The sequence below is a fragment of the Xenopus laevis genome, chromosome 7S (genome assembly GCF_017654675.1).
Source record: "Xenopus laevis strain J_2021 chromosome 7S, Xenopus_laevis_v10.1, whole genome shotgun sequence".
Taxonomy (NCBI): domain Eukaryota; kingdom Metazoa; phylum Chordata; class Amphibia; order Anura; family Pipidae; genus Xenopus; species Xenopus laevis.
In genome coordinates this window covers 31,281,974-31,294,452 of record NC_054384.1, presented here as the reverse complement: position 1 = coordinate 31,294,452, position 12,479 = coordinate 31,281,974, and the positions used below count along the sequence as shown (strand labels likewise).

Sequence of the window (12,479 nt, the reverse complement as noted above, 5' to 3'; positions counted from 1 at the left end):
TGTCACTTACATGTCCGTAAACAACATATTACACTTCATACACAGCTTACTTCTACTAATTTACACTTACACCGAGCTTACAGCAATTGGTGCAATATACTGTATATTAAACAGTGCACTTGGTATAGCCATCTTACGCTTTAATCCAGGCATTAGACCATCATGATTCCGTTGTTATTTTTAAATGTGTAAAGTCATTGTAAAATAGTGGTGTACATGGTGATATACAAAAATTTAATGCAGGGGTTTGTTTGTTTTTTTGTGGTTGTGACTGCTTGTATTGGAGTCCCCCTCCTTTTTCATATTTATTTTTACACCAAGGACCACCCCAACCAACTATAAGTATTCTATGGCATATTAGGATCATAACTGCAATTAGGAGGTGCCAAAACCATCTGGTAAATTGTACAATATTTGTACAATTTACCAGATGGTTGGTTCACCTTTAAGCTAACTTTTAGTATGTTATAGAATGGCCAATTCTATGCAACTTTTCAATTGGTCTTCATTTTTTTAAAAATAGTTTTTTGAATTATTTGCCTTGTTCTATTGAATTCTGACTCTTTTCTGCTTTCAAATCGGGGTGGTCACTGACCTCCATCCAGGCCGGATATACAAACGGGGTGCCTCTAGCCTGCCTCTTCTCATCGCCCCCCATGCCTCCCCCTCCTCTTCCTTGTCCCCCTCCCCTTCCTTGTCCCCCTTCTTTTGCTCGTCCCCTTTCCCCTTCCGCCTCTCTCTTACCGTATAGGCGCATGCGCACATCTTGCATATGCGCTAGCACAACATATTGGATGCGGCTGGGCGGCATACCGCCCCTGAATTCCTGCCGCCCTAGGCCCGGGCCATTGTGGCCTTGCCACAAATTCGGGCCTGCCCCCATCTAAAAACAAATGCTCTGTAAGGCTACAAATGTATTGTTATTGCTACTTTTTATTACTCAACTTTCTATTCAGGCCTCTCCTATTCATATCCCAGCCTCTTATTCATATCAACACATGTTGCTATGGAGACTGGTGAGCTGCTGAACAAAAAGCTAAACTGAAAAACCACAAATAATAAAATAAATCACACCAATTGAAAATTGTTTCAGAATATCATTCTCTACATCATAGTAAAAGTTAATTTAAAGGCAAATAACCCCTTTAATTGTATTTTATAGAGTAAAGCCTTCATATGCTTCCCATGTGCATGTGTTTGTACACACCCAAATATATCATGTAACCCTCCTTAGTCCATGTGTACATAGCCTGTCTCCCCCATATGTTTATTAGGATTTTTAGGATTATTGATACCAGCTGTGTATTACCAACACAAATGTTCCACTTGCCCATGTTGCCAAGATTAATTTCTTTATATATTTAGAAAGCAAATTAGATTGGTTGAAGTGGCATTTGAAATTATTTAAATGAGATCTAGACACATGCATGCAGAATAATAGTTAGTTGTGTTACACTCATCTGCCCAAACATTCTGCCATTTTGCATTGGTAAAATGTTCCTTACATATACAGTGATCCCCAACCAGTGGCTTGGGAGCAACATGTTTCTCACCAACTCTTTGGATGTTGCTCCCAGTTGCCTCAAAGCAAATGCTTATTTTGGAATTTCTGGCTTGGAGGCAGGTATTGGTTTCATAAAAACCAGGTGTACTGCCAAATAGAGCCTCCTGTAGGCTGCCAGTCACACAGGGGCTAACTAAAAGCCACGGCCCTTATTTGGCACCCCAGGAACATTGTTTATGCTTGCATTGTTCCCCAACTCTTTTTACATCCATAAGTGGATCACAACCCAGCTTAAGGCCTTATTTATCAAAATCCAAATATTTAAATTAGAAAAAATCTGACCAAACTAGAATCCATGTGTTGACCTTATTTATTAATAAAAAAGCACAATTTAATCAGATTGGAGACAAACCGTACGATTTTTCCTGAGTTTTTTCCAGAATCGCCTGAGTTTTTCAGGCTTTTCCCGAAAACCCCAAATTTTTGCCAGAAAAGTCTGAAATAGTTGAAACTTCAAAACAGGAAAGGGACCTCTCTCATTGACTTATATACAACCTCGGTGGGTTTGAGATGCCAGATTTTCGGATTCTAACTTTTTTCATCCTTGGCGTATAATAAATATATTTAAAAAATTGGGGGGTTTTCCCTCAAAAAATTGGATTTTATAGTAAAAAAAAACTTGCATTTTTCAAGTTTTTGGCATTCGGACTATAATAACTAACCCCCCAAGTGTAATGGCACATGAGGTAATGCTTTTCACGGCACAATGAGGCAATGCACAGTGCAGTCACAGCTAGAGGTGCAGAGCCTCTAAATCTGCATTTCCTAAATTTTAGAAATATATTATACAGTATATCCCCCAATAGTTTACATCAATGATTTTGAATTTATTCTGATCTTATAGGATACAGTTATGAATGAAACTGATTCAGAGTTCATAGTATTTGAATAGAATTGTGGAAATTTTGTGTATAAATGAATTCACATGGTGCCCATGTTTAATCTTATGAAGTTTGCACATGACAGCAGACAGGTTCTTAATAATTAACTTTCTTTCACACACAGACTGACCTCCCTGTCTCCTCCCACTATTTCCCAAAACAGCAACATTCTGACCTCCTTCAAAAGCAATTAAAGGGGTAGATCACCTTCAAATTTTTATTTTTAGTATTATGTAGACACAATTTGCAACTAGCATTGTCACCTTTTTTGGAAAAAAATACCGGCTTTCCTATATATTTACATTTTTTTCCCTATTAATAACATTGGAGTCAAGTATCATTTTTACCGGTCAGGCCGGTACAATACTGGCCAGGTGGCAACCCTTTTTGCAACCGATCCTCATTTTTTTTATTTTCAGTTTTTGTGGTTTGAATAAGAGTCTTGAATAGCTAAGGAGGCAAAAAACTTAATAGGAAGATAAACAAAAAAAGAATAAATAACAATAACTGTAGCTTCACAGAGCAATTGTTTGGATGCTGGCGTCAGTGACCCTATTTAAAAACTTGAAAGAGGCAGAAGATGAAGTTAAAAAAAGGTTAAAAAAAAACAACAAATAATGAAGACCAATTGCAAAGGTGCAAGGAGTAGGGCATTCTATAACATACAAAAAGTTAACTTAAAAGTGAACCACCCCATTAACTTAATACAAACATTGCACCAGCATGTACTGCTTGCCAGTTTTTAGTGTACATAACATATATTAACAGTGTTACAAGTAATTTTTTTTGGATGGGGCATGTAAACATCATAATAAGATGAAGGTGGAAAAGCATTGGAGTAGTATTTAATTACTACATTATTAATATTTTTTTTTCCATGAACTTGAGCTCAAATTGCAACACTTACCAAGAGAGGGGGAAACAATACTATCAATGACAGCAGGCCAACCAGGAAAACCTTTACCTTAAGTCACTACTTGCCATCATATGCCATTGTGAATAACCATAACAGGGCCCTCTCAAACGCAACAAGTGTTCCCAGAAAAAGCAAGACATTGTTGATTAGAAATGTCCTATTAGTAAATGAGGCCCATATTTTAAAGTTACCTGGATATCTGTAAATTCTGGTAATGCCAGAGGGGCTGTTGTAAGGTGTTGGCAGTCACAAATTATTGGACTGGCTGTTTGGGCCTCTGAAATACCAGGGCAGATTTGCAGTCCAGGTCTGCATGGTACATTATTATTGTAATTATATTTTTGTACAATTATATATTATTTCAAGCAAAAATATGCAGTCCTAAATTTAACTGCTTGCTCTTATTACCTCTATAACAAAGACGCTCACAAGCCCATTTGCTGAAAGACTGTTAGTTGGCTACACAAAGAAATATATGAATTTGCTGGGCATGAATTTTATATATGTATAAGAACAGCTGGGGTTTTAAAGAACTCAGTTCTCAAATGCAATACACTGCCAGTGCTTTAATGGAAAACATTTCCAGGAATGAATCATTGGGAAACACCTGTTTCTCAAAGCTGCTCATTGAAGTGGTGGACCACTTATTTAATGTGCTTGAAGCACATTAACCCTTATGGACCTGCACATTCATTTCACATAGCCAGGATGGGTCATTGACGGATTACTGCAGTCATTTGTAACTGTAGAGCCTCATTTACTCACCCTAATGCCTCTGTTTGTAAATAAACTGATCCCTTGCCATTACCTCTAAAGGGAATTTATACCTTCTTTACTGCTCAAATACTGCTGGACTACAACTCCCACCCATCCCCAATGATTAAAGCGAAGGAGGCAGGATTTTAATAAGAAGTTGGCTGAGTCTTGGGGTTTTTTAGGATTCGAGTTCAGTCAAAATTCTTACTGTTCAAGCAGAACCAAAACTTGGGAAGTCCGATTTATCAACTGAGCAATAACCGATTATACTTTTTTTTCAGTGATGCAGTCTCAAATACTGATTCATTTGCCACTTAGAGTTATGAGACTTTAAAGGAGTTGAAAACTAAAATCTGCAATTTTTATTAATAGATCATACAAATATTTAAAAAAATATTTAAAAAATGCATTGTTCAAATTATGGTTTAAATTTTATTCGGTATTTGGCCAAATCTTAGTAGAGGATTCCGTATTCTTTAAGCAAGACCACCAGTGTAAGAAGCCTAATTGCTGCAAGACAATCTTCCAATGAGAGTCTATTTTGTTTGAAATTGACTCTTCTTGGGTTCTTGTAATTATGGCCACATACAGTAAACCATTTTATTTTAGCTCCAAACACAAGAGGCACATTTATCAAAGGTTGTATTTGGAATTTGTGAGTTGAGTCGAATTTTTAAAACTCAGATGAATTGAATCGACTTGAAAACGCAAATCGATTCAAATGTGATTTAAATTTAAAGGAAAACTATACCCCCAAAATGAATACTTAAGCAACAGATAGTTTATATCAAATTGAATGACATATTAAAGAATCTTACCAAACTGGAATATATATTTAAGTAAATATTGCCCTTTTACATCTCTTGCCTTGAACCACCATTTCATGACTGTATCTGTGCTGCCTCAGAGATCACCTGACCAGAAATACTACAACACTAACTGTAACAGGAAGAAGTGAGGAAGCAAAAGGCAGAACTCTGTCTGTTAATTGGCTCATGTGACCTTACATGTGGTTTGTATGTGTGCACAGTGAATCTTACGATCTCAGGGGGCGGCCCTTATTTTTTAAAATGGCAATTTTCTATTTATGATTACCCAATGGCACATACTACTAAAAAAGTATATTATTATGATAATTGTTCATTTACATGAAGCAGGGTTTTACACATGAGCTGTTTTACTCAGTATCTTTTAATAGAGACCTACATTGTTTGGGGGGTATAGTTTTCCTTTAAAGAACTTGATTTGAGTTTTTTTCTCTCCACTTTCGCCGAAAAAAACACGAATGTCAGGAAAGCTCCATATTTGATCCCTGGACCACTCCCATTGACTTAAACACCAGTTCGGCAGGTTTAGGTGGCGAATAGTCAAATTCGAGTTCTTAAAGGGCCAGAGTATGATAAATCTCAAAAATTCTAATTTTCACTTCAACCCTTAAATCTGCCCCTTAAAGAGCATCATTTCTATCCTTCAGAGGTTTCATTACAGTTTGACATTGGAAAGCAAACATTTTGTGGCAATTCCCAATATGTCAGATAGCATGGAGTGTTGCTATGCAAGTTTATTTTTGGAAAATCCTCTCTCGTCTGTAAAATGCCAATATTGGTCAGCTAGGGGGAGCGAGAGAGTCAGATTTTGGAAATTATATGTCCTCTTTAAGCACTGCACCAAAGAGCCAATACAGTTTTGTAAACATATCATGTCAATAGTACTTCCAGATTGCTTTGCACCCATTACTTTTGTCATTAGAACTAAGCGGAGTCCTGAGAGTTATAACAGAAAAGGTCAGGGATGACAATTTGGCTAGCAGATAACTGGGGCTCCCCAGATGCACAAAGAGAACTAAAAAATCAGGTTGAAGCTGTGTAGGAGGTTATAGAAAATTATATTTTTCCAGTGCAATTGGTCTTGGATGTTGCGCCCAGTGGCCTCAAAGCAGGTGCTTAGTTTTGAATTTCTTGATTACAAGTTTTTGTTGCATAAAAAACAGGTGTACTGCCAAATAGAGACTCCTGTAGGCTGCCAACCCACATAGAGCCTACCATATTGGGATAATAGCGACTGAGTGATAGGTTTTGCAATACTGAAAGTCTCTTGCACATGGGCCAATTATCCAGTAAATTAGTCAATAATGGTGTAGTAGCAAATATATACAAAGACTTCCAATGAAGTTGAAGAAGGCATGACCCAGTTATTGTGTCTAATCTAGAAGTTGTACTAAATGAAGCATTGACTCACTAGAAATGGTGATGTTTACTTACACCTGCGGTGATAAATCTTGTGCAGGTGGCCAATCAATCTGGGGAAACACTTTGTGTCCTCATGGGTGCAACAGAATTATTTACAGGGTTATACTATCTAAAAGTACAGTGACCCCCAACCAGCTCGCCAAGCACAGGCCTTATTTGGCAACCCCAGGAACCTTTTTCATGCTTGTGTTAATATATATAATATAATAATATATAAATTACTTCTGAAAATTAAGACAATCAAACAGCAGTTATCTGTACACTGAGGGCATTTGATTCTCATAAATACCTGAACATTATAGCTAGAACAACATGGCATCAATTATACAGAGTAGCCCATGTAAGTTTTTCCTGTGGCTCAGGACAGTGCTGTTTTTGATTTAACAGTCTGCCATCTGTGTTCCAGTCTGGACTTCTACTTAAGTTTCTGATGTCAGGGGATTTGAACTAAACTAACATGGGGCAAAGGTGCCCGACAGTTCATCACTAGACAGGAATCTCTAGTGCAATATGCATCACCCATAACAAAAGTGCTTAGTGTAGTCACTCTGTTGAGTATATTAGTCTGAATATTCATAAAATAAACACAGGATGGAACATGAGGTTGACATGCCACCAATAAGTCTGCTAATCAGGCACCGATGAGTAAGATTGTATATAGGCACCCCCTTAGCAAACACCCTCCATATACGCTATTTCCTTGTTAGTAAACTGAATTCACTTGACTTGAAGTCAGTGTCTTCTCCATGTGTAGAGTGATGGGAAAACATCCCTGCTCTTCCATTACAAAAGGCAACAGAATATGTAAACTCAATGAATTCACCACAGCTGATCACCTGCAGATCTATAAATCTTCCTAATTATTTCATTAAGTTTAAATACCCATGCCCTAATGTTGAACATATGTGCACGTTTAGGTGTGGTTACTTCTGAGTCAAGAATTAGTCAGCTCTGAATTCTTATGGTGCTGGAAAGCATTCAACGGGCCAAAAAAAATGACACATGGCTAATTTGCATGAAAGGCTTGATAAATACTGGCGCCAAAACACTGCAGCCTGGGAAATTTTTTAAACCAATAAAAAATGATTATCCTTATGGAAAAATGTTTTTCATCAATACAGCTACATTTTCTTCTATAGAATGACAGTAGTTAGTTGTAAATTCGCATGGTGTTGCAAAGGCTTGCCCAGTAAACATAACAAGATTCACAATGGAATGCAGACATTTCTATTTTCATATTGCTGCTGCTGCTGCTGTCAAAGGATCCGTCTCATAGAATTTCCGCTTATGAATGAGAAACGATGCTTATAGGTTATTGTGAGAGTGACGGCTGCCAAGCGATGTGCATGTTTGTGAGCCAAAGGACAAGAGTAAAGAGAAATTTCAAGAACACTGAATGTCTATTTGCAGAAACAGTTGGGCTTTACGGGCCAGTAACTTTACACATAGAGTACACAGCAATTAGACATTTATAACCCTGGCATTGCTAGAAATAACCTCACATGAGATGACTCAGTATATTTTTGGCATTTGAAGAGCTGACAGAAGTTCAAGTCATTGTCTGTTTTTTGTTTTTTTTAATAGTAAATGTGCTATGCTAAGTATCATGCCCAACTTGTTTTAATATGCCTGTATCCATTTAAACCCTAAAACTGGCACTTGGATTTAAGTTAATTACAGAAAAAAATATCTTGATAACTGTAGGTTATTTTGATATATCTCCATGGAAAGCCTGTTGCTTGGCATGCTTTTAAACATGTGCAAAAGTCCAAGATAATCCATGAACTGTAAGAATTATCCCCACTGTAAGAATTATCCTCACTGTAAGAATTATCCCTACTGTAAGAATTATCCTCACTGTAAGAATTATACCCACTGTAAGTATTATCCTCACTGTAAGAATTATACCCACTTGCGAGCAGGCTAGAGTCTCAACTAAACTGACAGCAATAGAACATGCCTTGGAGTGGTCCTTCCAAGCCTACGGCCTCATTGTGGATGTAATGGATCAAATACAGGTCTTGATACAGGTATTTTGTGTGCCAAAGGTTGCAATACATGTAAATATATTAAATTCAACATGCACAAGTGTATGATGGGCCTACAGCAACCAGGACCTTCATTAAGCAGCACCAAACATGTCAATGTTACTGCAATCAATCAAGCAAGTCCTGTTTATTGAAATATAGTTCAAACATGTAAGAAGAAACTGTATTATATACAGTAATACAAAAGACAAAAAGTTACATAGCACTACTAAGTTGTAAGATTTGAGTCTCATTTGGTTCACTTACAGAAGGTCTTGTTGTTATGTTTTTTTATTACATTATTAAAAGCTAGAAAATAAAAAGTGTTTTTGGTCAATATTACATACCAGTCCATCACAGTTGCTGATGGCCACAGTTGCTCCCGGCATATCCGTGATGTCTCCAGTATATACACACCCAGCATGGAGTGACCCTTGAGAAATCTCCTGGAAGTCCTCCTGCCACTCCACAGTAGCCCCATGAGAAACCAGACGTCTATTAGGCTTGAGACGCAGATGCAGTTGCTTGCCAAATACTGTGACATTGAAGTACAAGTGCCTATCGTGTAATTCGGGCGCGCTGCGGGCAACCCGCTGAGCCTGGCCAGGGTGCTCTAAGGTCACACCGCCTCTGTTACTTCCTGCTGCTGACACCACATGCGAAATATAATGTCCCAGGTGATCTGTACTGAATGGGACAATCACACCGTATTCACTTAGCTTTCCAGATAGGGATTCTACAGGGAATAAATAAATGAGAACTCTTTAACAGTTTTAAAGCATGCTGTATTCTTTAGACCTTGCACAGAATTGTTATATGTCCGAGATTATTTTACTTGCTTTCAGCATTGACTTAGCAAAAATATATTGATTTATTTATTAAAATTGATATTCCACAGTCGCTTCTACAGACCCAGTGTAGCACACTGTACCTTCTGGTATTTGCAGAGTTCATAATTCACATAGCTGCCATGACTGCACTGGCTGAGAGTGCCTAGTAATGCAGAATGGGGGGAATGTGCACTGGCAGTTCTGCTCAGCATTTCTCCTCCCCATGTATAACTTTTCATTTCATTTAGTTTGATCCCTCTTCTAGTAGGAGAGTGGTCAAGCAATACATTGGCTTAGCGCCTCATCTGGGTAAAAACAAGTTAATGACACCTGTCAAAACAAATGTGCCAGTGATAAACTGACAAAAAAAATATTCAAACAACCAACGTAATTTCAACCTGTCCATGTCTCTCACTCCAGCAATGCGGACACTGGCAGAGCTTACTTATACTTCCCCACAACTACACACACATAGAACTGCACTCAAAAATGTTACATCTGTCAGCATTTACAGTAAAGAAACCAAACTCAGTAAACATGCCAGAGAAATAATTCTGCAACTGAGAATACTATTCAGAAATCTGAAGAATAAGGGTAATTTAGGGGAAAAGCTGGTGTCAGAAAGTTTTGCCGGCCGGGAATATTACACTGCACACAATGTCTGTAGAAACAAAATCACTCTTACAGAACTGCAGTACTCTGAAACACTCTGGCTTTGAATAAAAAAAAGAGAAAATCGTACTTTTCCGTAGATTCTTACCTTTGGTAGTAAAGGATTCCACGGGCACCCAGCAGGAGGAAGTTAAAAGGCAAGCAAAAAGCCCACATAAGCAGCAAAAATCCATTTGGTGTAACTTGGAAAAAAAGATTTGTATAAATTTCCTAGGCAAAGAGCAGGGGAATAAAGTATCCAGTAGGTGAGTGCTGGCTTGCGTGTTTCTCTGGAGTCTTTCTTTGCTGTGTTAGCTGTGCAAACAGAGAGAAAGAGGGAGAGAGATCTTGCTGGATTTTGGCATTTAACAATCTGCTCTCCTTCTGTTGGAGCCCTGCACTGTCAGATTAGGAGAGGCACAGTCTGGAAGGGTGGGGGTGTAACTTTACTTAGTCTGTGATACAGCCTCCTTGGACCCTTATGAACTGTGCTTATCCAGGACAAGCCCCGTCCATATAGAAAGGGAAAAAATAAAGCGGAGAGGAGGAGAAAAAAGAGTGGAAAATGGAGGGAGGCCAGGGCACTCAGAGATCATTACACAGATCCCAGACAGAACATGCTAGGACTGACCTCATATGAGTGACATTGCTTACAGACACACCCTTGGTTCCCTCTAACCCTCCTCTGGCCTGATGGAGGCTCCCAAATCTGACATCCGATGCTGTGCTTCTCCCGACTGTGGGAAAAATAAATAAATGCCTTAAAAGTACAAATGAAGGGAAAATTAAACAGAAACAGGCAGAGAATTAGATCCTAAAAATATAGAATTCAGTTCATTTTCTAAGAAAAAGTAATCAGCATTATAAAAAGTAAAATATATAAAAAATATATATAAATAGCAGCAAAAAATATATGTAATAAATTTTTTAAAAATGTATAATAAATTCACTAGAGATGAGCCACTTTATAATATGGTATAGTGTGGCAATTATTCTAGAGCAGCAATCTGGAACACATACAGTACCAAAAAAAACGGCACATTATCAATTAAAATGATTTTTATTGTCTGGCTTTGGCTTCCAGCTTGCAGTGCATTAACCAGATACCTGGCAAGAGTATCAGCTCAGACTTGTGAATGCTTAGGTGCAAGTGGCACAATGGTTAGCACTGCTGCATAGGTTTGATTTGGGGAGACTCATAGACCCGTAATTACTTGGGTCTCCTCCCACACTCCAAAAACATACAGGCAGGTTAATTGTCTCCTGATTATACTGACACTAGTGTACATGTGAATGCATGATGCAAATGATGTATAATCTCTGTAAAACGCAGAGGAATATGTCACCGCTATATCAATAGAGGATAATAAAAAAATATTAGTTACTGCATATAATAATATAAATATATTTATCACTTTTACAAAATGGTAGCGGTTGCAGCCAATAAAACTTGTCCAAAACAAAAACTGCCTGAGAAAAAGTATTTCGATTGTGGTTCATTTTAAGGGTGAGGAAACACAATAAGATTAGTCGCCCAGAGACAAATCTCCTCTTCTTCGGGCTACTAATTTCCCCGGTAAGCTCTCCTGCTGGCTAGAATGTAAATTGCCGGCAGGATGGCACTCGGAGCACTTCATGGCACTCGGGCAACTTCGGAAAATGAATCGGTCCGAATGCCATCCATTTACATTCTAGCCGGCGGGAAGTCTTTTTCGGGGAGATTTGTCGCCCAAAGAAGAGGAGAGTTGTTGCTGGGTGATTAATCTCCCTGGAATCTTAGCGTGTGTCAACACCCTAATATAATTAACTTCATTCATTGCTTCATTTAAAACACAGTCGTTGATGAAATGTGAAATCTAAAGCAAGTCTAAAGCTAATGTTTCTCCACCTGCGTTTCTAAGAGGCAGAGAATCAGCCTTGCGTGACATTAGCCTGAAACCTTTCTAATGCTAATGTATGTGATGTTTAACGAGAAAGGCGAAAAAGTGTGACACAGCAGGCAGAACACGAAACATACTGTACAATATGATTAAATTCTGATGTATTTTATAGAGTAAATTCATATGGCACAGTCAGTAAAAGCTTAATATATATAATTATTCTTCGTACAGGATACCAAGACAGGTATTGCCTGCATTTGTTTATTTTTTCAATGTATACCCAAGACTATTTATTATGTGGTGTAATAAACTATGGAATAATTCACCACACATGACTGTGGAAAAAAAATTTGGGTTCAGTAATCTTTTGCGAATCCAAAATAGTGGATTCGGTGCATCCCTAGTATATTATACAGTAAAACATTTTATGAGCAATTTGTACCAGTGGCAAGTGAGCAGAATTGATGATTTGGATTTATTGCATAGGAATGATCTATATATCGAATACAGTATTGCAGTAGAGGCAGATTTATTATGCAGTCTAAAAATATGGCAGGATAAGACACCATACATCGCCATGCTTCGCTGTGTAAAAGACAAGCCTGATTCACTTCTGCAATTATATTGCATTATGTGCAGCTATGAAATTACGAGTTAATTTCTTCCTTGAGAAGTCATTAAAATACAGGTAACGGATCTATTATTCAGAATACTTGGGGCACTGG

The 12,479-nt window shown here is 37.9% G+C and overlaps 1 protein-coding gene across 2 annotated transcripts in view; it reads right to left on the bottom strand.

The window, feature by feature from the left end:
- Window positions 1–10,781, bottom strand: part of adamts14.S (ADAM metallopeptidase with thrombospondin type 1 motif 14 S homeolog) — a 79,056-nt gene extending 68,275 nt beyond the window's left edge. For both annotated transcript variants that reach the window (XM_018227576.2, XM_018227577.2), the window contains exons 1-2: window positions 9,984–10,781; window positions 8,741–9,129 (exon numbers count right to left, since the gene is read on the bottom strand). In XM_018227576.2, coding sequence (XP_018083065.1) covers window positions 8,741–9,129; window positions 9,984–10,068 — 474 coding nt within the window. In that variant the 5' untranslated portion in view covers window positions 10,069–10,781. The remainder of the gene's footprint in view (window positions 1–8,740; window positions 9,130–9,983) is intronic.
- Window positions 10,782–12,479: the final 1,698 nt, after the last annotated feature.